The sequence below is a fragment of the Hemibagrus wyckioides genome, linkage group LG10 (assembly GCF_019097595.1).
Source record: "Hemibagrus wyckioides isolate EC202008001 linkage group LG10, SWU_Hwy_1.0, whole genome shotgun sequence".
Taxonomy (NCBI): Eukaryota; Metazoa; Chordata; class Actinopteri; order Siluriformes; family Bagridae; genus Hemibagrus; species Hemibagrus wyckioides.
In genome coordinates, this window is record NC_080719.1 from 23,357,327 (window position 1) to 23,383,290 (window position 25,964).

At 41.4% G+C, this 25,964-nt stretch overlaps 3 protein-coding genes across 9 annotated transcripts in view; 1 reads left to right on the plus strand and 2 right to left on the minus strand.

Moving 5' to 3' along the window:
- Positions 1-402: 402 nt before the first annotated feature.
- LOC131360390 (calretinin-like) lies at positions 403-13,251 on the minus strand. The gene is made up of 11 exons (XM_058400831.1): positions 13,101-13,251; positions 12,067-12,143; positions 11,319-11,408; positions 6,419-6,499; positions 5,835-5,891; positions 5,660-5,737; positions 3,592-3,647; positions 2,314-2,353; positions 1,504-1,557; positions 1,296-1,367; positions 403-805 (listed from the first exon to the last, which is right to left on the minus strand). The coding sequence occupies exons 1-11, from the start codon at positions 13,183-13,185 to the stop codon at positions 689-691; spliced, it is 807 nt and encodes a 268-aa protein (XP_058256814.1). The 5' UTR covers positions 13,186-13,251; the 3' UTR covers positions 403-688.
- Positions 3,318-25,964, plus strand: part of helz2a (helicase with zinc finger 2a) — a 34,670-nt gene continuing 12,023 nt past the window's right edge. Inside the window, exons 1-3 of one of the 6 annotated variants that reach the window (XM_058400823.1) lie at positions 3,319-4,053; positions 4,635-4,775; positions 5,203-5,259. The gene's annotated coding sequence lies outside the window, so the exon portion shown is untranslated. Of the gene's footprint in view, positions 4,054-4,634; positions 5,260-11,529; positions 11,587-25,964 lie in introns of those variants that run through there. The other 5 variants (XM_058400828.1, XM_058400827.1, XM_058400822.1 and 2 more) reach the window with 5 other exon arrangements.
- cmtr2 (cap methyltransferase 2) lies at positions 18,762-22,604 on the minus strand. Of its 2 annotated transcripts, none has more exons than XM_058400829.1 (2): positions 22,514-22,604; positions 18,762-21,875 (listed from the first exon to the last, which is right to left on the minus strand). In XM_058400829.1, exons 1-2 carry the CDS (start codon positions 22,514-22,516, stop codon positions 19,647-19,649), a joined length of 2,232 nt encoding a protein of 743 aa, XP_058256812.1. In that variant the 5' UTR covers positions 22,517-22,604; the 3' UTR covers positions 18,762-19,646. The 2 variants fall into 2 exon arrangements, with proteins under 2 accessions (XP_058256812.1, XP_058256813.1); XM_058400830.1 differs by having other exon boundaries at positions 22,270-22,602.

The following is a 25,964-nucleotide window of genomic DNA, read 5'->3' on the forward strand; positions in this document are numbered from 1 at the left end:
CTTGTTATAGCTAGCTACAGGCAGCGTGTTTATTATATTAGATTTTTGTATATTACATTATAGATAGCTGTTATAGGTGACGCACGCTGCAAGAATAATTCAGAATAATGACTTCCTGGTTTAATGGCTTCTGATTAGAGGCTGTGAGATGAGAGTGGGCTGAAATCCTATATGGCATTTTTCTAATATCATGAAAGGGAGCCAAATGTCGCTGGTGTGTTTTTAAGCAAAAGCATCATGAAGGAAGGTAAGAACACACTGCGTATCTCCATCTTCACAGTGGTGGTAGAGTACCATGTTGAGGGGAACGACGAGGACTGAAGAATCCAGCCGTGATGGACACTGTGGGAGTGATCGTATAAAGAGGAAACGAAGAAGAAGAAGAGTACAGTGTTTGTCCTCAGATATTTATTACAGCAAACACAGCACAGGCCCAATAGCAGCCATCTTACACGAATTTCAGCATGGTAGGGAAAGAGATACACCGACACACACACACAGAGAGAGAGAGAGACCTCAAAATGAACGGAGAGAAGTGACAATGTATCAGGGAGCGTTTAACTTTAAGGAGGAGGAGATTTAGTTCAGAGATATATATATATATATATATGAGCTCAATATAACGTTAAATACATTTGATTGGATGGAACATGCACATGCACCTGCATTGGGATGATAGGGTCAAAGGTCAGACAGGGGGCTCCTTGCACAGAACGATCTCCAGCTCGGTACGGAAAAGCTTTCCTCCGTCAGACAGAGCCATGATGCTCTTCTTCGAGCTGGCCAGGCTGTCTGTGTCCACCTCCTGCTCACACACACACACACACACACACAGAGCCAGCGTCATCAAATGGAAGGATACATCAAAATGGTCATGTCTGAAAGACAGCTCTAGCCTTCAAATTGTGTACGACGACATATTTAGCTAGCAAACATGCGATTTAACCGAAACGATGACGGCTGTATGAATTCGTTTATCGCTCCACTCGACATTTATGTTACCTGTTACTTGTATGGACTGCTTCTGAAGCATCTGACACCAGCTAGCCACCAGCTAGGTTTAGCTGGTTAGCATATCTTCCTTCCTTATGTACTGACTAGCTATCTCTGCTAGCTCTCCCGTCTCCTGCGTCACCTCTTGACCCACATTACCTCACAGACTGCTGATGAACGAATTGCCAAAGGTCTTCAGATGTTTCCTCACTACGCATCGACATCATGCTAGCACAAACTCCTCCTTATAATTATTTACACAAAAGCAGAATTTTTTAAATCAAATGAATAGAAAATATTACCATATTGTGTTTTTGGTACAGATCCTTCAGCAGCGCATCCAGCTCCTGTTCATCTATGTAACCGTTTCCATCCTGAAGGAATAAAATAAGATCTTCAGATGGAAGAAAGGATTCGAATAAATGGGGGAATGAAACTGACAGAATTGAATCTGAATGCTGGATCACAGTCTGGCAGCAGAGGGACTTTTCCCAGAGGAGGATTTCTCACCTTATCGTAGAAAGTGAAGATGTCGTCGAACTCATCTGAGGACAGTTTGAAGCTCTAATAAAGACCAGAGGATACAGGATGAGTTGTTGAAAACATCAGTCATTTTTTCTGCAACATCATTGTTTTGTACTGACTCAATAATTCAGAAGCAGGATTCACGTGTTAAAGACGTTTCCACAGTACTGGATGTTACATAAATCTTCACACAGAAAGTGTGTTTTATCTCCATGAACATCTGGATTTTAAGGATTATCTTAATCTGCGGTTCCGGCAAGCACTATATAGATTCGTCTAGAAGCAGCAGAGACAAGATCTCTTTTCTGGTTAATATTTCATTGAAGTGCAGAAAGCTGTATGAAATATGAAGAGTAAAAAAGCTTTTCAGGTCAAGTTTTGATGGAGCTACAGACATGCCACTCCTCCTGAAGCCTTTAAAATTTCATACAGCGTTCTGCTACGGTTTTGATTTCAAACTTCAGGAGCTGTGGTCTGAGGGGCAAAATGCTACCATATTGTGGTAAGTAACAAACACACATATATATAAAAGACATGCTTCTTGTGGTCTGAGTTGGTTTTGGTGGAAAAAACCAAACCCAGACTCACTGCTGAAGAACTGGATGCTGGAGATTTTGATCAGTTCTTAGTGAGTTTTCTAGCACCAGAGTAACCTTCACATCATGATTACTTTCACTGTTAAAATGATATCCATGTGATTTCTCACACTCGGTGTATTTCCCCTGTTGATGTTTTCACAGACTGAAAGAGAAAATTCCGAAGTCATTTACAAAAAAAGTAGAACTGTGTGTTTACCTGGAACCTGAGCAGGAAGTTCTCTTGTACTGGAAGCAGCCTGGAGACAAATGAATATATTTCCTCATAATTATAGCAACATGACATTTAGCTTATTGCTTAAGCTTCCTCATGTCTCTCAGCCTGTAGCTTATGTTGCATTTACATTTCTAGCGTTTGGTAGATACACTGATCCAGAGTGACTTACATTTTGATCTCATTTTTTACAATTGAGTGTTAAAGGCCTGGCTCAGGGGCCTAACACTGGCAGCTTGGTGGACCCGGGATTTCAACTAACAACCTTCTGATCAGTAATCCACCACCTTAACCACTCAGCTACCATATACACTATATTGGCAAAAGTTTTGGGACACTGCTCCAAATCATTGATTTTAGGGGTTGGACTCGGCCCCTTAGTTCCAGTGAAAGGAACTCTTAATGCTTCAGCTTCATACCAAGACTTTTTGGACAATTTCATGCTCTTTGTGGGAACAGTTTGGGGATGACCCCTTCCTGTTCCAACATGACTGCACACCAGTAACCAAAGCAAGGTCCATAAAGACATGGATGAGTCCTGACCTCAACCCCATAGAACACCTTTGGGATGAATTAGAGTGGAGACTGTGAGCCAGACCAAAACTGGGACTGGGTTTAGGAGTGTGTTAATGGGAATTTTTGACTATTCCTCTAGAAGAGCATTTGTGAGGTCAGGCACTGATGTTGGACGAGAAGGTCTGGCTCACAGTCTCCGCTCTAATTCATCCCAAAGGTGTTCTATGGGGTTGAGGTCAGGACTCTGTGCAGGACAGTCAAGTTCCTCCACACCAAACTCACTCATCCGTGTCTTTATGGACCTTCCTTTGGTCACTGGTGTGCAGTCATGTTGGAACAGGAAGGGGTCATCCCCAAACTGTTCCCACAAAGAGCATGAAATTGTCCAAAATGTCTTGGTATGAAGCTGAAGCATTAAGAGTTCTGGAGCATTAAGAGCACTGGAACTAAGTGGCCAAGCCCAACCCCTGAAAAACAACACCTGAATTCAAGGATTTAGAGGGGTGTCCCAAAACTTTTGGCAATTTAGTGTAGCTGTTTCCTGTGTCCAGAGTTTCATGTGTTAATAATCCAGTGGCTTGTGAAGCCACAGCATTGTTTTGGTTGCATGCAGTGACACAGAAGCAACTAATGAACCGCTTAACTTCACACGAGCTGATAAACAAACAGAGTGGAGAAGTCGTTCAATTCATGTGCAGTCACTAGGTGAACACACACACACACACACACACACACACAATGACTCACCTGGCCATCTCAGACAGTCCCAGTTTTCCATCACCGTTCAAGTCAAACATCTTCAGCTGTATATGAAACATAACAGTAAATCATTTTACACTGTGTGTGTGTGTGTGTGTGTGTTAAATCATACACAAATGTGTTGTTGAATTTGCTTAACCAAAATGACTACATTTCAAACTCCCGGACTACAGTTCTCCCATGATCCTCAGCATACGTGATCTCATCACATGATTTCCAGTCAAGCTCCTACCCACATTCAGACTCATCTGATTACTGATGACACTCACCGGTTCATCAGCGTCTTGCTCTAGTGTTTGTTATCTTCCTGGTCTGATTAGTGTTCTAGGTGTTTACCTGCTCATGTAGGTGGTTAAGGTACTAACATGTGATCATCTGGCTGGGTCAGGAAACATCATTTGATGATCTTCATGTCTGTTTGGATGGAGATTCCCGTTATGCTGGAGAGAGGTACGTTCATTTGGGTTTCTCATGTTGTTTCAGTGGCTTCAAACCTTTTTCTGTTGTTTTATGCCAGCGACTATATCACCTGAGTGTATCAGTGTACGGCTTCAATCCCATGTAAATTTCAGTTTGTTATCAGGTGTGTGTGTTCTGAGGTTAAGGAAACACCTGTTAGTTACAGCTAAAGCAAAGCAAATGTTGTACTTTACCACTTTACTACTTTAAAGCCGTTTATTGTTCGGAATAATCACATGACCAGGGTGATTGGGATTTATAGTAAAGTGATTCTGGACATGGCTGAGCTGGCACCAGGTTCACAGGCCGATTCCTGGTTGTACTTCCTTCCTTTGCCCTGTATGTGGTGATGGAGAGTCAGTCACTCACTTCATCAGCTCCTTGTTTTTCTCTTCATTAAAGACGAGGCTCTGAATCAGCTGGAGATCTGGTTCTGAGAATCTTGCTTGAATCAAGTAGCCATAAAAACGTAGCTAGGAGAGGTCAGTCATATTTGTTTTTTGTAGGGTGTGTAAGGTTTCAGCTGACTATATTTACATTTATATTTACATTTGGCTGATGTCCTTATCCAGAGTGACAGCCAGTGATTCAGCTGTTCAGACATCTAGAGGAAGTTCATTCCACCACCTTGGGGATCTCAGGCCTTCCTTGCACTGAGAGATGGTTTGACCTGTGGAGCTGAGGGAGTGTGGTTCAGTGATAAGAGCTTTGAGGTAAGAGGGAGCTGGCCTGTTTTTGACTTTGTAGGTGAGCATACATTAGGCATAATATAATGACCACCTGCCTAATATTGTGTTGGTCCTCCTTTTGCTGCCAAACCAGCCCTGACCCATCGAGGCATGGAGTCTACTAGATCCCTAAAGGAGTGCTGTGGCACCAAGATGTTAGCAGCAGATCCTTTAAGTCCTGTAAATTGTGAGGTGGGGTCACTTTTGATAGATACTGACCACTGCAGACTGGGAACACCCCACAAGAGCTGCAGTTTTGGAGATGCTCTGATCCAGTGGTCTAGCCATCACAATTTGGTCCTTCATCAAACTCGCTCAAATCCTTACTCTTGTCCATTTTTCCCGCTTCTAACACATCAACTTTGAGGACAAAATGTTGACTTGCTGCCTAATATATCCCACCCATTAACAGGTGCCATGATGAGGAGATCATAAGGAGGTCTTAATCACTTCACCAGTGGTCCAAAGGGTAAGATATGATGAATGATTATGAATGCCAGGCAGAGACTCTGAGCTTCTGAGATCTATAGCTGCATTAAGCTGGAACTTTATGCTTGAATTGCTCTGTAGTGCCGTGGCTCTTAAGGTTTCGTCTTGATATGTCTGACTTTGAGCTCTGCGGTCAGGTATGTGAGTGTAATGCTGCTTTGTGACTCATAACAGCTTCTGATGAAAATGGCAAGTTCAACAAAGCCCAGGTTTTATTCTAAAAGTCTATTATTTTACATAATAATTTCTGCTCACTTTGTTCGGGGGTGCCAGTTGAAGAGCAATGAATCATACAATATGAAACACTACTGAATATAATAATCTATGTTAGTGGTGTTAATACAGAGGGTATAAAGGTGTGTGTGTGCGTGTGTACTTACTATAGTCTGTGTGTACTCGTTCATCCTTTTGTCATCATAGTGTCTGTTTGTTTTCTTCAGGAGGTCAAAGAGAAAATTCTTAATAAAAAAAAGAAGAAGAAAAGCAGTTGACTTTGGTGTGTACTGAAGGTTTATTTATAAAATCTGTTGATTATTATTTATATTTATTATTTACCTTTAGCTCGTTGGACTCAATAAACCCGCTGCGGTCCGTGTCGTATTTCCTCCAAGCCTATAAAGTGAAACACAATTTTATAAATTTTCTTTATTTTTGCGATCATCGATTACTTTGTTAGGCTAAGTCTTTTTTTTTTTTGGTGCACTGAAACACCCGGAAATATTTATATAATATAATTAATATATCATTAAAGAATAAGTACTGTAACATTGACAAACGTTATGCAGTAACACCCTTGCTACGTTACACTTCCGCAATCCACATGCTACGCACAAGGCAAGCACATTTTGTTGCTTTGCATTATTTAAAACGTCGCCTTGTTTTACCAAACACACACACATACACACACATACACACACATACATACACACACAGTTTCTATGTGCTGCAGGACATGAACTATGAATGACATGCTGCAAATAGAGCTCTTTTGATCACACACACACACACACACACACACATCATGAACTTATAAATCAGACAGCTGACTGATGAAGCCTTATTGATATATGGTAAGGAAACACTGCACTAAAACACTGTGTGTGTGTGTGTGTGTGTGTGTGTGTGTGTGTGTGTGGTACCGTCATGAATTCCATGCTGGATCCCAGGAACTGTCTGAAACACAGCAGAAAGTTTTCTTCAGTAGGCAGGACCTGAGCCAGCTGAAAGAAAGAGACGGAGAGACTCAGAGCTTGGAGTCACTACTGTTTAAAACCCCGGGGTAACTCCCAGTTTTGCCATAGTACTTCAAAAAATATATGTGACATCATACATATGCCCCACACATAAAGGAAAGGTTTTTTTTTTACTGTAGCATGTGCTTTAAGATGCATCCAGTGTCCTCAGTGGTGGTGTGTACCTTCATATCCACATGTAACCCACAGTGATGTTTTATACTAAAATTATTACACTAGTGTGATATTTACAGTGCAGTCCATCACTATAGTGTCTGCTTTTTCTCTCTCAAATCAAGGCTGGAAATGAGGCACAAACTCATCAGGTCATTTTCAACAAGAGTGATGGACACTCTTCTCTCCCTAGCATCTGATGGTGACACTATCAGGATGTGATTTGCTTTCAAGGGAGCTTGGAGAAACATCTCCGAAATGGGATGAGTTTAATTAGGATGGAGGGTCAGGGTTCAAGCCACCACTAAGCTCCACTGTTAACCCTCTCTGCTCCATGGGTGCTGTATCATAATAATAGTCTTTATTTGTCACATATACATTACAGCACAGTGAAATTCTTTCTTCGCCTATCCCATTCTTGGGGTTGGGGGTCAGAGCACAGGGTCAGCCATGATACAGAGAGCAGAGAGGGCCTTGCTTGACGGCAACTTGGCGGTGCTGGGACTTGAACCCCTGATCTTCCAGTCAACGACCCAGAGCCTTAACCACTTGAGCCACCACTGTGCTGTAATGTATGTGTGGTGAAAATAAAGGCTTCTTGCCCTTAGTTCTTTTTTTAGAAGACCGTAAGGTAAAACACACACACACACACAAATCAGCCTTCACAACTTCTACAGCCCAAAGCATATCCAAATCTAGCTGCTCCGCCCTGGGCATCGTTCGGACACATCCTGCACAGCACACACTCGTCTTCCATGACAGAAACATATTTCATGCCCTCTGTTATCTCTTCCTCTCTTACTGAAAAGCCAACGGTGCTGAACCACTGAAGAGAAAAACTCTTTATACCCTGGACACCAAAGCTCTAACAGCCATCTGTCCACTTAACCCTCCGCTCTGTTCCCTACTTAGAAACAGTAGAAATATTAAAATCAGGTCATTTTGAAATGGTAGGTTACATACTGTGTGGAATTGTAGTGATGAGACAAGATGGAGGATCATCAGGGTGGTTTCCTAGAGGAGGTTCCCTTTTCCTCATTTCCTTGTCCTTTGCCTCGACTTCATGATATAATCATTAATCATTACTGTAATGCTTACTAACATGCTGTACCACCAGGGCAGTTCCCTTCCGGCGCTAGCAGAGACCTCATGTTGTACTAAGGCTTCGTAACAGTTCATGTTAAAGCTAAGATCTACTCAAGCGCTGATACTGATTTTAATTAAGAATAAAAAATAACTTGAGTGTGGATTCTGTTTCCTGTTGATTACCTGATGATGATCAACAAACAATCCAGGCTTCCTGTTCAACACAAGACAACACTGGTGCATTTCCTGACCAGAGAAACAGCTTCACATATCTTGATGTCACTCCCCAAAATCAGATTTTTCCAGTTTTACATTCAGAAATACGGCAAAACAAACGTTTGCTCAGTGTACTATGTCTCTCCAGGGCTCTGAGAACACACACCTGGCTCTCAGTGCATTTACGGCGAGGATGGAGCTCCGTCACATAGACAGTAAGGTAGTAGATGGAGATGTTGTTGATGTTGTAATGATCTCAGACACTCACATCCCTGTTTGTGCAATCAGCTTACAGATGCAGGACTTCATGTTTAAACCCTCTGACTACAGAGGTCTGCAGTTTACCCGTGTATTAACCTTTTCTGCACCATAACAACGATTCAGATAAATCAGGAGATATCAGGATCACACCGAAAGGTCAGGTCTTTACCAGCAGCCCCTATAATCCTCTACACAATCAAATTATTAGTCAAATACAGTATAATCTCAACAAAATCTGCCGCAAACCCATCTGTCACACAGGCTGCTGTATGTTCTTGCATGTTCTTTCTTACTGGTTATCACTTTTATGCCCGACGAGAACCAACACAGATAATTCAACACCAGATTAATGATGGATGTTCCACTCTGGGTTAAGTGATTTATAACTCGGAGAGTTTCAGATAAACAACTTCAGTTTTCCTTCCCAGTTTCCACTGGGTTGCTCCCAGTCCTGGAGATCCAGTGGCCTGGAAATCAGGGCTGGTGTACGCCTGAGTAAACTAATCCCCTAATGCTCTAAGGAGATTTTACAGTGCTTAGTGAAATATGTTAGTATGCTTTACAGCATTTTTTCAGGCTCTGATCAGATATCATACAGTGTCTTATCCTTTTTCCCCTTTACTTTTTCCTCCTTCTTCACTTATCTCCCTTCAGTACATCCCTTTCTTGAGTTTGTTAAAATTGTCCTGCAGAAGATTTGATAAGCAAAGGATTAGTCAGAGGGAAGAAGTTAATGCCTGGGTTAGCTAGCTAGCTAGGTCATCTTGTGAAAACTGCTAGCTACAGGAATTCTTCTTGAAAAAATCCTCCAAATATATCTGCAGCATATTCCTCTGTTTATATTTGCCTTTCATGTCATCCCACTGATATATCCTGATGACTGCGTTGAAGCTAGCTGAACCTTCATCACGATAGAAAAGTGAACTAAGGAGTTTTTCCTCGCCACGGTCGCCTCAGGCTTGCTCACTAGGGATGAGTTAGTCTAACATCTAGGACTTTTGCACTTATGTTTTTTGTTTCTTATGTTCTGTAAAGATTTGAGACAATGTCCATTGTTAAAAGCGCTATACAAATAAAATTTAATTGAATTGAACTAAATCGATGCTGCTTATTGTTTGGTCTATTTATTTTGAACTTTATTCATTAAAACAGCTTGTAATTGAACTACGTGTGAGCGAGATATCTAGTTTACCTTTCTCTACTACAAATAGGCACATATATAAACTAGAAAGGCACTGAGCTGTGTAATATTTGTGTAATATTTTTTTTCTATACAAAGCAGGAGATGTCATTAAAATCCATTCATTTTCATGTCTACGCGATACAATTTTATGCAAATGAGGTGTGACCGAGTAAAGCTCCGTGGTTTTGTTTTAACAAATGATTTACCTTTCAGATCTTTCCTCCCGCTGTGTTAAACTCGTTTCTGCTCAGATGGTGTAACATGAGTGCTGCATGTCTTTGAACAGTCTGTGATGCTTGGCCTGGATTCTGCCTCACTTGTGAGACCCTCTGGATAAATATGTTACAGATGAATAATTGAATGTATGCAGTGTTTGAATGCCTGCGCGCAGGCGGTGTCAGAAATGTTCACGAGGAAACTCATCCATGTGGAACTTGGTAGACGAAGGAAAAACAGGGAAGTGGAGCGAGATATGCGATCTCTTTCTGGATTAGTGGCTTTCGTTTTCGAGCATCAGCAACCTCTCACTCATCTGTCCGCTTGCTCTTTGATATCTGAGTGAGCTTTAAGCGCTGACCCCAATAACCATACTGGAATAAAAAAGCTGTTAATCCAGGCACAGTGTCAAGGAAACACTTAGGACTGGGAATCATTAATGGGTTTAATTTGGTCCCCAATAGCCTTAGTGGTGCATTGTGATGTTCTGGGACAGTAACCTTGTAAATCTTTTTATTACAAACACTCACATCTGTGTGAGAATAAAGTCCTCTCCTCCACCCGTCCTCCACCCATCCACTCCATTCCCACCTTCTCTCACAGTAAATGCTGCAGATTAATGCTGCTACGCCTGTTTAAACTGATCAGAAAAACGATCATAAATATGTTGTTTTTTAACACAAATCAGACGCCTTTGTAGAAGTCAGTCGTGGTTACAGGAGGGATATTAGGAGGGATCATTGGTCATAGGGATTCAAGTGTCATCACAGTGAATTTGGTTTGCTAACTAAAAAAATTTAAGCAGGTTTAGCTTGCAAGTTAGATACCATGCCCATTTTAGCTAACCTACCATCTGCGTCAAGAAATAAGCTAGCTAATGCTAGATCGTTAAGTCACATTTTTATTGACCAGTTTAGCTAAATCTGCTTGAGCTTACAAATTGTTTCACAGTGTCTGTCAATGCTACGATGGTCTCTAACTGTAAAGCCATGGCTCACGGCTTGAACGTGTCACAAAGCGTCAAAGCTGTGAGCATGAAGAGAAACCATGAGAGTGTTAACACTCTGAACTCCAGGAGAATTTCCCGAATCAAACTGATTGAATCTTTGGACAAATTCTAATTGCTAGGTCTGCTGCTGTAGTTTCAAATCAGAGCAGGGCTCAATTTCCATCAAGGTTGTTGTTGTTGTTCTTTCAGCTGCTCCCTGTTCGGGGTCGCCACAGCGGATCAATTGAACCGCATGTTTTTTTTATTTGGCACAGATTTTACGCTGGATGCCCTTCCTGATGCGCCATTTTATCCAGGTTTGGGACCGGCTTCCATTTTATCCTGGTTTGGGACCGGCTTCCATTTTATCCAGGTTTGGGACCGGCACTGAGAGTTAACTCTTCAGTGACTAGGTTAGTGACCAGGAATCTAACCTGGACAATGAAACCATGGGATTCTGTATGTGACCCTCGTACGCAGTGTAATTTTTGGGGGGGACGTTCTATCCGTCTATAAAGTGAGGCATCATTTGTTTGAGAAGGAGCTTCATGCTCTCGACCTCGCTGTGTTATTGACCATATCACCCTCAATCTTTAATTCATGTGGTGCTGGCCTCACCTTTTACATTGTACAAGATTTTGATTTTTTCTCACAAAATTATAAAAATGATGATGATGATGTACCTCTGACATCTCGATCTTCCCCTCAGTGTTTTTCTCAAATTTCTTCATGAACTCCTGCATCTTCTCTTTTAAAGCTCCATTCGCAGAATCCTTAAAAACACAAACATGAATTTGAAGGATTGCACTGGAATGTGTTGTGCAGATGTTTTCAAATCCCAGAACTGCTGAACATTTTATTATCTATCTTGTTCTATTCTGTAGTGCTTATCCTACATAGGAACCTGGAGTACCAGAAGGTATCCTGGACAGGGTACTGACCCATCACGAGGTATAATCACACACACATACACATTCTGGATATTTCAGTGATGCCAATTAGTCTACAGCACATGTCTTTGGAGTGGTGGAAACACCCCTGAAGCACAGGGAGAACGTGTAACTCCACATACACACACAGGGAGGAGGCAGGAATCGAATCCTGGAGGTGTGAGGCGAACATGCTAACCGCTAATCCACCGTGGGGGTAGAACTGGGAACTTGGGATGGATTTCAGGACAACTTCTAGCTCAATAAATGGAGAGATGGAAAATATAAGGAGTTAATAAGGAGATTTCAGAAAAGTTTTCCTTCCTGATCTCAGTTATTTTAAAATCCCATGATGGCTGATAGAACCAGTTTTTAGCTCTGCTTCATTCATTTGTCCACTTTTATAGACAGCATCAAAAGCAGATAAGTAAGTGGGTTTGAGATATCTTAACACGGTGTAGGTTGAAGCCTGTGTGTTATGTGTGTGGTGCTCAGTACTCACCGTGTTGGTTCCCCAGAGCACAGTCTCCAACTCCCGGAAAAAGCTCTCCAGCTCCTTTCCTTCAATCCAGCCATTTCCTAAGAAGCGTCATGAAAGTTGTAGGTTTATATTTCTTTCCACATGTCCAGAGAAGCATCATATTGAATCTGGAAAACTTTCTTCTTCCAGATATGTCCAGAAAGGAAGATTTTAACTCACGTATGTTATATAAATATTTATAAATTGTTTCATAAAGAAAATAAATCAGCTCCATCGAAATGCCTTCTTGTGGTAGTGATTGTGAAATGTCCTTTTTTGCATAATTTCCCAATAACTGAGCAAACCCTCAGGCTCACCACCAAAGGGTATTCACTATGGCTTTCGTCTGTATGTATGTGTGTGTGTGTGTGAACACTAGTGCGTAAAGGTTAATATCAATGTGAGGATTTCCTGTCATTCATTTTACTTTGGTTAAGTACCAACTGCATAATAAAGATACTCTAAAGATAATGACATTCTTTGCTAGCAGTCGTGGATGATGGACTCTGTATTATCAGATGCAACATGAACGAATATTTCATCTCCCACTCCGAGTCCCTCAGGCACGTCCATGGAGGATGTGCAGACTCAGCATCCAGAGAGATAAATCTGTTTAATAAAATTAATGATCATAAAAAAAAAAAAATGATTCCTCCTGAAAAGTATGACTGATCCTTCTTTATTTCCATTCGAAATGCTATTTTAGTCAAATCGGCTAGAATTCTTTTTAAATTATGGATAACCCCAGGGCGAGGAGAACATGCTCAGCATTTAGCCTATATTTAAATTTTAAATAATAATAAAAAAAAATACTATTACTGCAAAAAATAAAATAAAATAAAATGCAAAGAAAAAAATTTAAATAATGCAAGGAATTAAAAGAAAACAATTCTGTTTGCTTCTTTATTTATTTATTGATTTATTTATTTGCTTTTCTATTAGTCAATATATTTTATTATAATTTTTGTTTAAAAGTTTACTTTTTTTTTACAATTTAGTCATTATGCCTCACTCACCGTGGCGGTCAAATCGTTCCCACACGCTGATGAAGTGGTCAGCAGTCATTTCAGCCAGGTGCAGGTGCTGTGGGGTTACTGCCATCACTGTAGCTTTCTCTTCTTCCTGGAGATGATCCTTTATTCTTTCAGTTACTCTGCAGGACCGGAGTGTGTACTGCTCCGTCTGGGACAGAAGCTTATAACCCCTCACACCTCCTCCTCCTCCTCCTGGGGGGGGACCATCCCCTTCCTCCCCCTCTATCAGATTAAGCAGTTAAGAATGAAGTTAATTCATATTAAGAATGATGCCTTTATGGAGTTTTGAATTGCTCTGCTTTATTATAACCTGATTGATGTGTATTAAATCTTGATGCTTTCCTATCTGCACATGCCCAGCTCCATCAGGGTTAACAATTAACAACAAAACAACAAAATAATTCTGTGGAGGTGTGGCCTCCGCACCTGTCAGTCAAATGGAGGTGTGGCCGCTGTCTCTAGTGGAGGTGTGGCTTCTACATCTGTTACTCTAGTGGAGGCATGGCTTCTACATCTGTTACTATAGTGGAGGTGTGGCTTCTACATCTGTTACTATAGTGGAGGCGTGGCTTCTAGTTCTGTTACTATCCTGGAGACGTGGCTTCCACTTCTTCTACCATAGCGGAGACGTGGCTTCTACATCTGTTACTGTAGTGGAGGCATGGCTTCTACATCTGTTACTATAGTGGAGGTGTGGCTTCTACATCTGTTACTATAGTGGAGGTGTGACTTCTACATCTGTTACTATAGTGGAGGTGTGGCTTCTACATCTGTTACTATAGTGGAGGCATGGCTTCTAGTACTGTTACTATACTGGAGACGTGGCTTCCACTTCTTCTACCATAGCAGAGACGTGGCTTCTACATCTGTTACTATAGTGGAGGTGTGACTTCTACATCTGTTACTCTAGTGGAGGTGTGGCTTCCACTTCTTCTACCATAGCGGAGACGTGGCTTCTACATCTGTTACTGTAGTGGAGGCATGGCTTCTACATCTGTTACTATAGTGGAGGTGTGACTTCTACATCTGTTACTCTAGTGGAGGTGTGACTTCTACATCTGTTACTATAGTGGAGGTGTGACTTCTACATCTGTTACTATAGTGGAGGTGTGACTTCTACATCTGTTACTATAGTGGAGGCGTGGCTTCTACATCTGTTACTATAGTGGAGGCATGGCTTCTAGTACTGTTACTATACTGGAGATGTGGCTTCCACTTCTTCTACCATAGCAGAGACGTGGCTTCTACATCTGTTACTATAGTGGAGGTGTGACTTCTACATCTGTTACTATAGTGGAGGTGTGACTTCTACATCTGTTACTCTAGTGGAGGTGTGGCTTCTACATCTGTTACTATAGTGGAGGTGTGACTTCTACATCTGTTACTCTAGTGGAGGTGTGGCTTCTACATCTGTTACTATAGTGGAGGTGTGACTTCTACATCTGTTACTCTAGTGGAGGTGTGACTTCTACATCTGTTACTATAGTGGAGGCGTGGCTTCTACATCTGTTACTATAGTGGAGGCGTGGCTTCTACATCTGTTACTATAGTGGAGGCATGGCTTCTAGTACTGTTACTATACTGGAGACGTGGCTTCCACTTCTTCTACCATAGCAGAGACGTGGCTTCTACATCTGTTACTATAGTGGAGGTGTGACTTCTACATCTGTTACTCTAGTGGAGGTGTGGCTTCTACATCTGTTACTATAGTGGAGGTGTGGCTTCTACATCTGTTACTATAGTGGAGGTGTGACTTCTACATCTGTTACTCTAGTGGAGGTGTGGCTTCTACATCTGTTACTATAGTGGAGGTGTGACTTCTACATCTGTTACTCTAGTGGAGGTGTGACTTCTACATCTGTTACTATAGTGGAGGTGTGACTTCTACATCTGTTACTATAGTGGAGGTGTGACTTCTACATCTGTTACTATAGTGGAGGTGTGGCTTCTACATCTGTTACTATAGTGGAGGTGTGACTTCTACATCTGTTACTATAGTGGAGGTGTGACTTCTACATCTGTTACTCTAGTGGAGGTGTGGCTTCTATATCTGTTACTATAGTGGAGGCGTGGCTTCTATATCTGTTACTATAGTGGAGGTGTGACTTCTACATCTGTTACTATAAGGAAGGTGTGGCTTCTACATCTGTTACTATAGTGGAGGTGTGACTTCTACATCTGTTACTATAAGGAAGGTGTGACTTCTACATCTGTTACTATAGTGGAGGTGTGACTTCTACATCTGTTACTCTAGTGGAGGTGTGACTTCTACATCTGTTACTATAGTGGAGGTGTGACTTCTACATCTGTTACTCTAGTGGAGGTGTGACTTCTACATCTGTTACTATAGTGGAGGTGTGGCTTCTACATCTGTTACTATAGTGGAGGTGTGACTTCTACATCTGTTACTCTAGTGGAGGTGTGACTTCTACATCTGTTACTATAGTGGAGGTGTGACTTCTACATCTGTTACTATAGTGGAGGTGTGACTTCTACATCTGTTACTCTAGTGGAGGTGTGACTTCTACATCTGTTACTATAGTGGAGGTGTGACTTCTACATCTGTTACTCTAGTGGAGGTGTGACTTCTACATCTGTTACTATAGTGGAGGTGTGACTTCTACATCTGTTACTCTAGTGGAGGTGTGACTTCTACATCTGTTACTATAGTGGAGGTGTGGCTTCTACATCTGTTACTATAGTGGAGGTGTGACTTCTACATCTGTTACTATAGTGGAGGTGTGACTTCTACATCTGTTACTCTAGTGGAGGTGTGACTTCTACATCTGTTACTATAGTGGAGGTGTGACTTCTACATCTGTTACTCTAGTGGAGGTGTGACTTCTACATCTGTTACTATAGTGGAGGTGTGACTTCTACATCTGTTACTATAGTGGAGGCGTGGCTTCTACATCTGTTACTCTAGTGGAGGTGTGGCTTCTACATCTGTTACTATAGTGGAGGCGTGGCTTCTATATCTGTTACTATAGTGGAGGCGTGGCTTCTACATCTGTTACTATAGTGGAGACGTGGCTTCTACATCTGTTACTATAGTGGAGGTGTGACTTCTACATCTGTTACTCTAGTGGAGGTGTGGCTTCTATATCTGTTACTATAGTGGAGGTGTGACTTCTACATCTGTTACTCTAGTGGAGGTGTGGCTTCTACATCTGTTACTGTAGTGGAGGTGTGACTTCTACATCTGTTACTCTAGTGGAGGTGTGGCTTCTATATCTGTTACTATAGTGGAGGTGTGACTTCTACATCTGTTACTATAAGGAAGGTGTGGCTTCTACATCTGTTACTCTAGTGGAGGTGTGGCTTCCACTTCTTCTACCATAGCAGAGACGTGGCTTCTACATCTGTTACTGTAGTGGAGGCATGGCTTCTACATCTGTTACTATAGTGGAGGTGTGGCTTCTACATCTGTTACTATAGTAGAGGCGTGGCTTCTACATCTGTTACTCTAGTGGAGGCGTGGCTTCTACTTCTTTTACCATACTGGAGACATGCCTTCTACATCTGTTACTCTAGTGGAGGCGTGGCTTCTACATCTGTTACTCCAGTGTAGCTTCTACATCTGTTACTATAGTGGAGGCGTGCCTTCTACTTCTGTTACTATAGTGGAGGCGTGGCTTCTACTTCTATTACTATAGTGGAGGCATGGCTTCTACTTCTATTACTATAGTGGAGGCGTGGCTTCTACTTCTGTTGCTATAGTGGAGGCCTGGCTTCTACTTCTTTTACCATAATGGAGGCGTGGCTAATAAATACAATAACACTGGATCACTAGGTCATAGATTTAGAATACCATCCGCCTAAAACTCTGTTCCACTTCAAGTCTGACCAGGATGATGACCAGTGAGTTTGTTTCTTTACTTCACAAAGGCACAAAGTTTTCTTTTACTTCGTCAAAGGCTAATGCATCAAACATGTACCAGAAACTCATGGTCACCTGATTAGCATCAAGTACACTGAATAAAGTTCCTTCTTCTTCTACATTTGATGATTATATCTTTGCACCCAAATGCTGAACAGAACTTGTCCATTCTGTGTATAAACTGGTTCAAAGTATTCTGAAGATGTAGCATGTAGCTAGGCTAATGCATTAAGATTCACTGCTACATTCCTGCAGATGTTACCTATGCAGCAGAGGCTCTTCCAGGTTTTCCTCTTTTAATTCCAAATACACTACTGCCCCCTACTGTTAAGGAGAGGTATTTCAATCTTTCAGTCTTTAAAAACAAGTACGTATCATATGATTTTCTGGTACTTTAATATGTCCAGTTCTAACAGGTAATGAAACAGTGGACATGTTACCAGTGTGTGTGTGTGTGTGTGTGTGTGTTTTACTGTGTAGTGATGAATCTTTGTGCCATTAGTAGTTTTCATTTTATTATAGAAGTGTCTTCACAGTCAACAGCTTACTCAACACGTCTAATGAGCGTTTATTTTTATTTGTTTTTGAGTAACATGTTGATATGTTGAAGTACCCGAGACCACGTTTTTAATTACACCAAGCCAGACGACAATTATGAAATCCAATCTGTTATACTTTGTTCTGCCGAAGGCTTGTGTAGGTTTCTGTTCTTTGATAAATGAATCCAGACAATGTGCCAAGTCATGTACCTCAGCAATTATGAGTGATTTTCTGAATGACATAATGACATGGCATCTCATTTAACATTTAATTGGATCACTCAATCAAACGAGCCTGGCAGATCAGACGAGTTTGATGGTACCGATTACCGTGACTTACTGAAGGAACGTGTTTGTCGCAGGGTCATGTCTTCACAACACAAAAGGGAAAATGATGGAAGTCATTTAATATATATTTAAGTCTAATATAAAAGACATAAGTGTTTGGTCTTTATGGACCAAAGCAAGGTCATGTTGGAACAGGAAGGGGTCATCCCCAAACTGTTCCCACAAAGAGCATGAAATTGTCCAAAATGTCTTGGTATGAAGCTGAAGCATTAAGAGTTCCTTTCACTGGAACTAAGGGGCCGAGTCCAAGCCCTGAAAAACAACACCTGAACTTAATGATTTGGAGGGGTGTCCCAAAACTTTTGGCAATATAGTGTAGATCATAGTGTTTTATTGTTATTTGATCTCACAACTGAATGGTTCTGAATTTCCTTATGTCGTCTCTTTTGAGGATAAACGCATTATTATTTTTTTATTCTTTAATGGCAATCAACAATAAATAAATATTATAGTTTTATTATTATATAACTATTATTATTATTATTATTATTATTATTATTATATATTTAGGATTAACATAAAGGTATGATTTAATTATACTCTAAAAATTATCATTTATCATTATTATCATTGGATTAATAATGTGTTTTATTATTTGTTCTTTAATGGAATTCAACATCATAAAAGTGCAAGCACTGGACGGGCAGCTGTTGTGAAGTGTCAACGCGGCAGTGTGTGTGTGTTTATTATATATATATATATATATATATATATATATACACACACACACACACTGCTTATAAAATCTAAAATCTATTAATCAATTGTACTCAAACGAATGTATTCTGCTACAGAACCATTTGTTTGAAAAATGGAAATGTCCTTCAGTGGATGACACCAGAAATATTTTGTATGGAAATAATAACAGACCACATGTCCAAAAATAAACTGCTTTTATTAAACAAAAGGCAGTTAACCAAAATATAATAGTGAAGGCATCTTTAGTACCAGGTTCAGGTACTTTAATCAACATAAAATAGATTTCATATAAATAAATGTAAAACTTAATACACTGCATTCAATCAGAACTATTCTCTATTTTCTCAAACAAAAAGCTCTCCACACACACACACACACACACACACACACACACACACACCCCTCAACCATGGAAAAGAAAAATATGGATCCCAAAGAACAGAGTTGACACTGCCCCCAGTGAGGGAATGAGACACGGTCACTGCGAGTGGACAGACATAAGGACAGAGCCGTCCGAAGAAAGGAATAACACACCACACACTCCATGCTGCATGCTGAGGCATGGTGTGATGGATCACAGCATCACTGTTACACCCTGAAGTGTATTATTTCTGTAGAACACTGCGGTGTGGGGTGTGTTATTCCGCTTATACCACAGGCATTTGTGGTGAAAAACTACTACAATGATTCATTTATTCACGAACACGATTGGTCTCCTAACATCTGAGGTTACATGAAGCGTCCACGTACAAGTCCTTGTGTTTGAGCTGTTGCTATGGAAACACTCGTGCGTTAGAGCGAGCGAGTCACTCCTCACCTTCTGACCAATCAGACTCCAGAATTCAATCACGCTGGGGTATAAACTGTGTGTAGTGTCTGTGTGAGAGTGTAGAAAAAAATAGTAAAAAAGTAAACAAAAGCCCTGAGGAATGGGAGTGATGGACAGTATTTTCTGTCTTTTAGAGTAAATAAAGTTTTAATCAATTTCTCTAGATGAGGAATCCGTAAGGCCTTCATAAGCCAAGCCAGTAGCGGAGACGTAAGAGCCACGGAGAGAGGCTATTATCGGTTCTGCTCTGGCGGTAGAAGTAAATGGAGCTGCTGCCTCAGTACCGTGTTGTTAAGGTTGGTCAGAAAGTGAGGCAGTGAACCTCTAATCAGTTCTTCCATCGGAGCAAACTGCAGAAGCTGCCTGCCAGGTTCTAACGTTCTCATTCGATCCAGGACCTCCTGGAGGATGGTGTTGATCTGGGGTACTGAGGAGAATCCCACACAGAGCAGCACGACAGGTGGGCCGCAGACAGAGCGACGGAAACCGATGGAGTGGAAGCATAGGTGGAGTGCGAGGACCAGAGATGCGGTGAAGCGGGTCAGAGCCGAGCACAACGGAACCACCAGTGCCGATCCTTCGGAAAGTCCACACAGAGCTGCGGACACACTGCTCAGAAGCTTGTGTTGATGAAGCGGGTCTCCGTCGTGCAAAGTGGAAACACACGTCTCAGGGTAGGAAGGACCTGGACAGAACTGCAGCTTGGTTCCTGAAAGTGGTAGATCCTGCCATGACGGGTTTCCAACCAACACCACGCAAGAAGCAACATCTGGAATGCTGCAGAATTCATTTAATATGGATGCAGGATATGAAGTCCCGACAGAGCAAGATCTGCATTCTGGTGTGTTTTTAGCCTGTTCCTTGGTAACCAGCGTGCGTTCATCTAAAGCTTCATTTAACAGATCCAATAGCTCCGGATCACAGAAAGCTGAGCTGCGTACTTTCGGGAGTGCTGCTCCTATATGACTAAACCATGCGTTTAAGTCACACTCCGCCACAGGACCAGTCAGTACAAAATGATGTCCTTCCTCACACTGAAAATGTTCCTCTATCCATGCTCGGTACGGTCCATGTGCAAGACGCTGCCTCCATTCTTTAAACTGCATCTCCTTGCGCTGGTTAAATGATCCCATCTGCTTCCTCTGGCACTGTTTCCCCCACGCCAGCAAGCCGCCTCGGCACACCCAGCGCTTGCGTGATAAAGACTGCACCTGAAAACGCTGCACATAGAACTGCGCAGCACATTCTCTGAGCTGATCTAGACGCTTGCGTTGCTCAGCGGTCATACTGCTAAAGAGATGCAAGTTCTCCTGGATGGTGTTGATCTGCAGCTCATGGAAAAATGCGCAGATTTCCTCATGCTGCCTGAGGAAAGAGCTGGGAATGCAGCTTTTTGGAAACAGTGCTGCTGTGGAAATGATATCCGGACCGTAACTGCGGATGAGCTTCGAGAGCAGCGGCCGGATGTGGTCTTTGGATTGGAAGTCCAAACACACAACGTAGACCTCAGAATTCCCGGATTTACTAGTTGCGGGTTTGAAGACATTTACTGAGCGAAAGCAGCACGCAAGGAGGTAAAGCAGGCAAATGGACGAATGCTCAAAAAGCGTGAACATCTTCAAGACAAACGAGCCTCCGGGAGCAAGTAAGAGTAGAGCACACACGGTTTCACAGTACTGCAGAGGAGCCACTAAACTCTCCTGCTCTCCCGGGTCTCCCTGACAGTCAAAGCTTCCGTCCGCCGTGACCAAATCCACTCTGCGCATGTTACTAACAAACACCTGCAGCTCCAGCAAATGCTTCTGAAGCATGATGTCGCCGGTGTTGTCCGAGCCGAAAAACCACCAAGGAAGGGTATGCGCAATGAGTCTGTCATCTGCGATCGTGCAACTCCGAGCATTGGCTTCGTGATACGGGTTGAGCGTGTTAGCAACCCAGGTCCAGTCACAGTACAGCCTGCTGGTTTGGAGGAAGTGATTGAGAGCAGAAATAAAGGCTCCAGGAGCTTCACACAAATGAACCGAGTTGAATTCGCCGTTTTGCAGAGCCGTTTCCGATAGGAGCTTGAAGGTTCCTTGGATCTCGTAGAATTTAGCCCAGGCCTGAGTGCAAAGTTCTGCATTGGTGGTCTCCCTGAGGTGGGATGTAATGATACCTGCTCTGTTGGTGGAGCAAGTGTGCTGGTGCCACACAGACAAATCTTTGTCACTCAGTCGATCCTTCACCTCGTTCAGGGAGTTTTTCAGAGCCTGCAGGGGTGGATGACTCCATGGCTGGTCACAGAGCGCCACGCTGTGGTCAGGTAAGCACCATTCGCATCCAGGTGGAGCAGAGTACTCTCTCACTTTACTAAAAAGCTGCTTCACCTCGTCCAGAATCCCCTCGTCATGTGACTCAGGAGTGTCTGGAGGCTGTCTTTTTTTGGTGCCACGTCCCCTGCTCATCCTCAAATCCTGCAATAACTATCAAAAAGTAAACAAGTGGTCAGAAAGCAGCGATGTCCTGCAGAGTCCTGATGCACCTCATTATCTGACAGAACCAGAACACATGACTGCAGTGCTTTATTTACACTTTATATTTATATTTATGGAAAACCTCAAAACAAAAGCTCATCTCAAAACATTTCTTCTACCACTCATTTAATGCAACATTGTCCATTACAATATTTTACATTTACTTTACATTTATTTTATGCCATAGCTTACAAAGTTGCTGTGTATTTACATAATAATTCGAAATTTAGTAACATACCAAATAAAGTTTCTTATAAAATGTCTGTTCACTTTACAACAGGTCAAAATATACCATTAAATTTAACTTTTGCTTAAAATAATTAACAAAAAGCGAACACTTTACCTAATTAGCTTTACGGTTTTATACACCGTGTCAGCCGACAGGTAACTAGCCACGCGACCGCTGTGTGAAGCGCTGACTCCGGTTTAACCTGGCAGGAAAATCCGGAGTCTCGAAGCGGGCCTGCTAAAGACGAGTCGCTAAACACATTCGGTTCTGCCTTTTAAACAGGCGGCTTTTCAACAGCATTCCTTTAAGGCAAAATATCAAATAACAACCTGTTGTCCTAAATATATAGAAAACAAACCATTTACGCATAGCTTCTCTTCGAAAACATTAAGGCCCCTTTAATACGGAGGAAAACATGTCGTTTGTGACGGAAAGGAGGGTTGCCAAATATTTCTGTCCAATTCCCCATTTATGTATAATGACTGAACGAATGAATAAATTGTAGTATAGAGGTAGTGTCTTTAATTGTGCTCAAATATATATTTTTTTTATCTTAATTAGTTTAAAATTATACTGCATTCATAAATCAGACATAGGGTACACTCACCTGTACACCTGTACATCTCAGCAATGATTCCCCTTTAATACGGAGGGCCACACGCTGTTCGGGAGGGAAAGGAGGGTTGCCAAATATTCGGACTAATTCTCAATTACATACAAAGAATGAATTGATAGATGGATTGATGAATGGATGAATGGATGGATGGGCGGGTGGGTGGATGGATGGATGTGTGAATGAATCCATAAATGGATGGATGGATGGATGGATGGGTGGATGGATGGATGAATGAATGAATGGTGCATCTTACAACAGTCAGCTCTGATTCACTCATTTCATTGGACAAGTGGCATTCCAAGAATTTAAATAAAATTCCAATTCTAACTATAGTTTGTTGCACTGAAACCATTAGTACACCTACTACAGGCTGTCAGTCAGTCTGTGTGTTACTATGGCAATACATTCTAGCTGTGGCTTCTTTAGAAACTCTTTTCATTGGTGGAGAAAGGATAAGATGCTGCCACCACCATGCTTTGCCATAGGGATAGTATTAGCCAGTTTATTAGCTTTATTAATTTCTTTTTTACCAGAGGTAGTGCTTTAAGGTCAGCCTAAATAATTCAAATTTTGTTTCTTTAGACCGGAGAATCTTTTTACTCATGCTCACCATCAGTATTTTACTCAGAAGTGCCTTCTGTCTAGTCACTGATTGATTTCTGGTTAATAGAGTATTTCTGAGATGGTTGTCCTACCAGCAGGTTCTGTGTAGCTCTGTCAGGGTGAATATTGGACTCTTGGTCACCTCCCTGACAAGGTTGACCAGACTGCCAGCTCTAGAATAGCGAACTGATGGTCAAACCCTTCTACCATTTCACATTGATGGAGTCTGCTGTGCTCCTGGGAAAATACAAAGCTTTAGAACTGGTTTTACAGTTTTGCCCAGATCTATGTCCTGATGAAATCTGAGCCTGATGTTTACCTCAACTTCATGGTTTAGGGAATTGTGGGTCCTAATACACGCAGGTGTGTGTGTGTTTTCTAAACCATTTTCTAAATCAGTCCAATCATTAACTGAATGTGCTACAGATGAACTCCTGTCAGAGCAACACAAGCAGGACACACCCAAGCTCTGTGTGTTGCCTCGGTCAAGGGTCTGAACACTGAGCTTAAACTCATGTTTTACTTTGTCATTATGGACAATTGTGTATAGAATATTATCCAAAGAAATATATTTTTTCATTCTAAAATACTTTGTGATAGAACCACTTGGAGACTATCACACTGTCTCTGAACTGCCATTGCATCAACTGCATTAAATTCAATTTATTTGTATAGCGCTTTTAACAATGGACATTGCCTCAACTTTACAGAAGTATAGAAACAGAGAAGGGAAAAAATTTATGAAGTTTAAAGTTATGTAACTATTTTATCCCTAATAAGAAGTCTGAGGCGATGGTGGTGAGGAAAAAACTCCCTGAGATGATCTGAGGAAGAAACCTTGAGAGGAACCAGGCTCAGAAGGGAACCTCATCCTCATTTTGGTGACACTGGACAGTAAATAATGTAAATGTTGATAGTGTCCTTTCTACAACAGCAACCAAGGGCTCCTGAAGAACTAATAGGTCACTGTAGTTTCTGAGATCATTATAGACTTAGCTCTAATTCCTTGCTGTCTCAAGCTGACAGATGTGGCTCTGTCCACGGCTGTCCGCTGGTCACAGGGACACTTTATAATTTTTTATACTTCTTTGAGACAATGTCTATTGTTAAAAGCTCTAGACAAGTAAATTGAATTGAAATGAATTCATTTGAAAATAGTGACAGGGTCTAGATCACTGTATACTGAGCCTTGAGTCCATATTTAGATTTTTTTAGCATTGAATTCTCTCTATACCAATCTATACTGTATCTTTACCCACATACAATTTAATCCAGATTATATTCAACAACATAATCATCAGCATTAATCACACACTGACATGTTTATAAGCTACACTTAACAAACACAAATCGCCCAAGTGTCTCTAACGGCGCTTGATGATTTAATTACGTCCATCTCAATTACTTTTAAGTCTTAGTGCAGTCAGAAATATTTTATAGCTTAAAAACAAGCAAGCGTATACATAAGTTCCTTCACATCTCTTCACTGCAGTTCACTTTTTACAGAAATGAAACTTAAAGGAAGGTTTCTCTCATATGTGGGTAGTGTGACACATAGTGAGGCAACAAAGGCAGCAAATAATTATAACTAACTGAGGAAAACAAACCCATTCAGGTGAAGCGTGAGTCACATCTTTAGAGTGAATGCAGGTATGTTACAGGTATTTTCTGTGTTAATCTGTATTCACCTGCAAACACACACACACACACACACACACAGCTAAATGTATAGATGCATAAAGACAGAGAGATGTCAAAAAGCTAGAAGAATATTATAGTAAGGACATATAAACTTTATATAACACCTCTATATAACATTTTTCATTTATACATGTTTTGTTGTTGTTGTTGTTGTTTTTCACAATAATTCACAATAGTGCAGCAATACTTCCAGGTGAGTTTACTGCTCTTTCAATGTAAGAAAAACACCGTGCTGTGATGAACAGATGGCTGGATTCACATGCCTCACCTGCCCTGGATAGAAGCGTGCCATGTAAAGTGACAAGGAGAGCTGCGGAAACTTTAGAGAAAATACATTTCTTTGAATGCTGTGTTGATGTCAGACATGACGGAACTTTAGGAATGAATGTCCTGTGACACATCTTGTAAATGAGTGTGTGGCTACTAAACAAATGTATTTCACTGATGTGAAAGCTAAATATACACCGACCAGACATAACATTATAACCACCTGCCTAGTATCGTTTTGGTCCACCTTTTGCTGCCACACCTTTGTGCTGTGGTTTCTGGCACCCAGATGTTTGCAGCACATCCTTCAAGGGGCCTCACAACTTTCAACTCTTTCACACTGATCACTGCAGACCAGGAACACCCCACAAGAGCTGCAATTTTTTGTGACTTGTGATTTCCAGTTCCAGATTTTCCTACGGTGTAAAAATACCTCATTAACATTCATTTCCTGAAAGACGAGATTAGATAAGAAGATGAATTACAAGTGAACACATGAACACACAGCAGTGTGATTTGTATGTTCTCATTCTAAATGGTGAAGGAAAACATTAAAACTATGATTTTCTTTTTATTTAAAAATACATAGCTCCACCATAGGGAAGTGTAGGAAGGTTTGTCT

Bases quoted from the DNA above. Each gene is read 5' to 3' on its own strand.
- LOC131360390 (XM_058400831.1), bottom strand. From the start codon at position 13,185: ATGGCAGTAACCCCACAGCACCTGCACCTGGCTGAAATGACTGCTGAC. The intron at 2,354-3,591 runs GTGAGTCATTGT...ATTTGTCTCCAG, and splicing joins GGACTGTCTGAGATGGCCAG to GCTGCTTCCAGTACAAGAGA. The intron at 1,558-2,313 runs GTAAACACACAG...GGTCTTTATTAG, and splicing joins ACTTCCTGCTCAGGTTCCAG to AGCTTCAAACTGTCCTCAGA.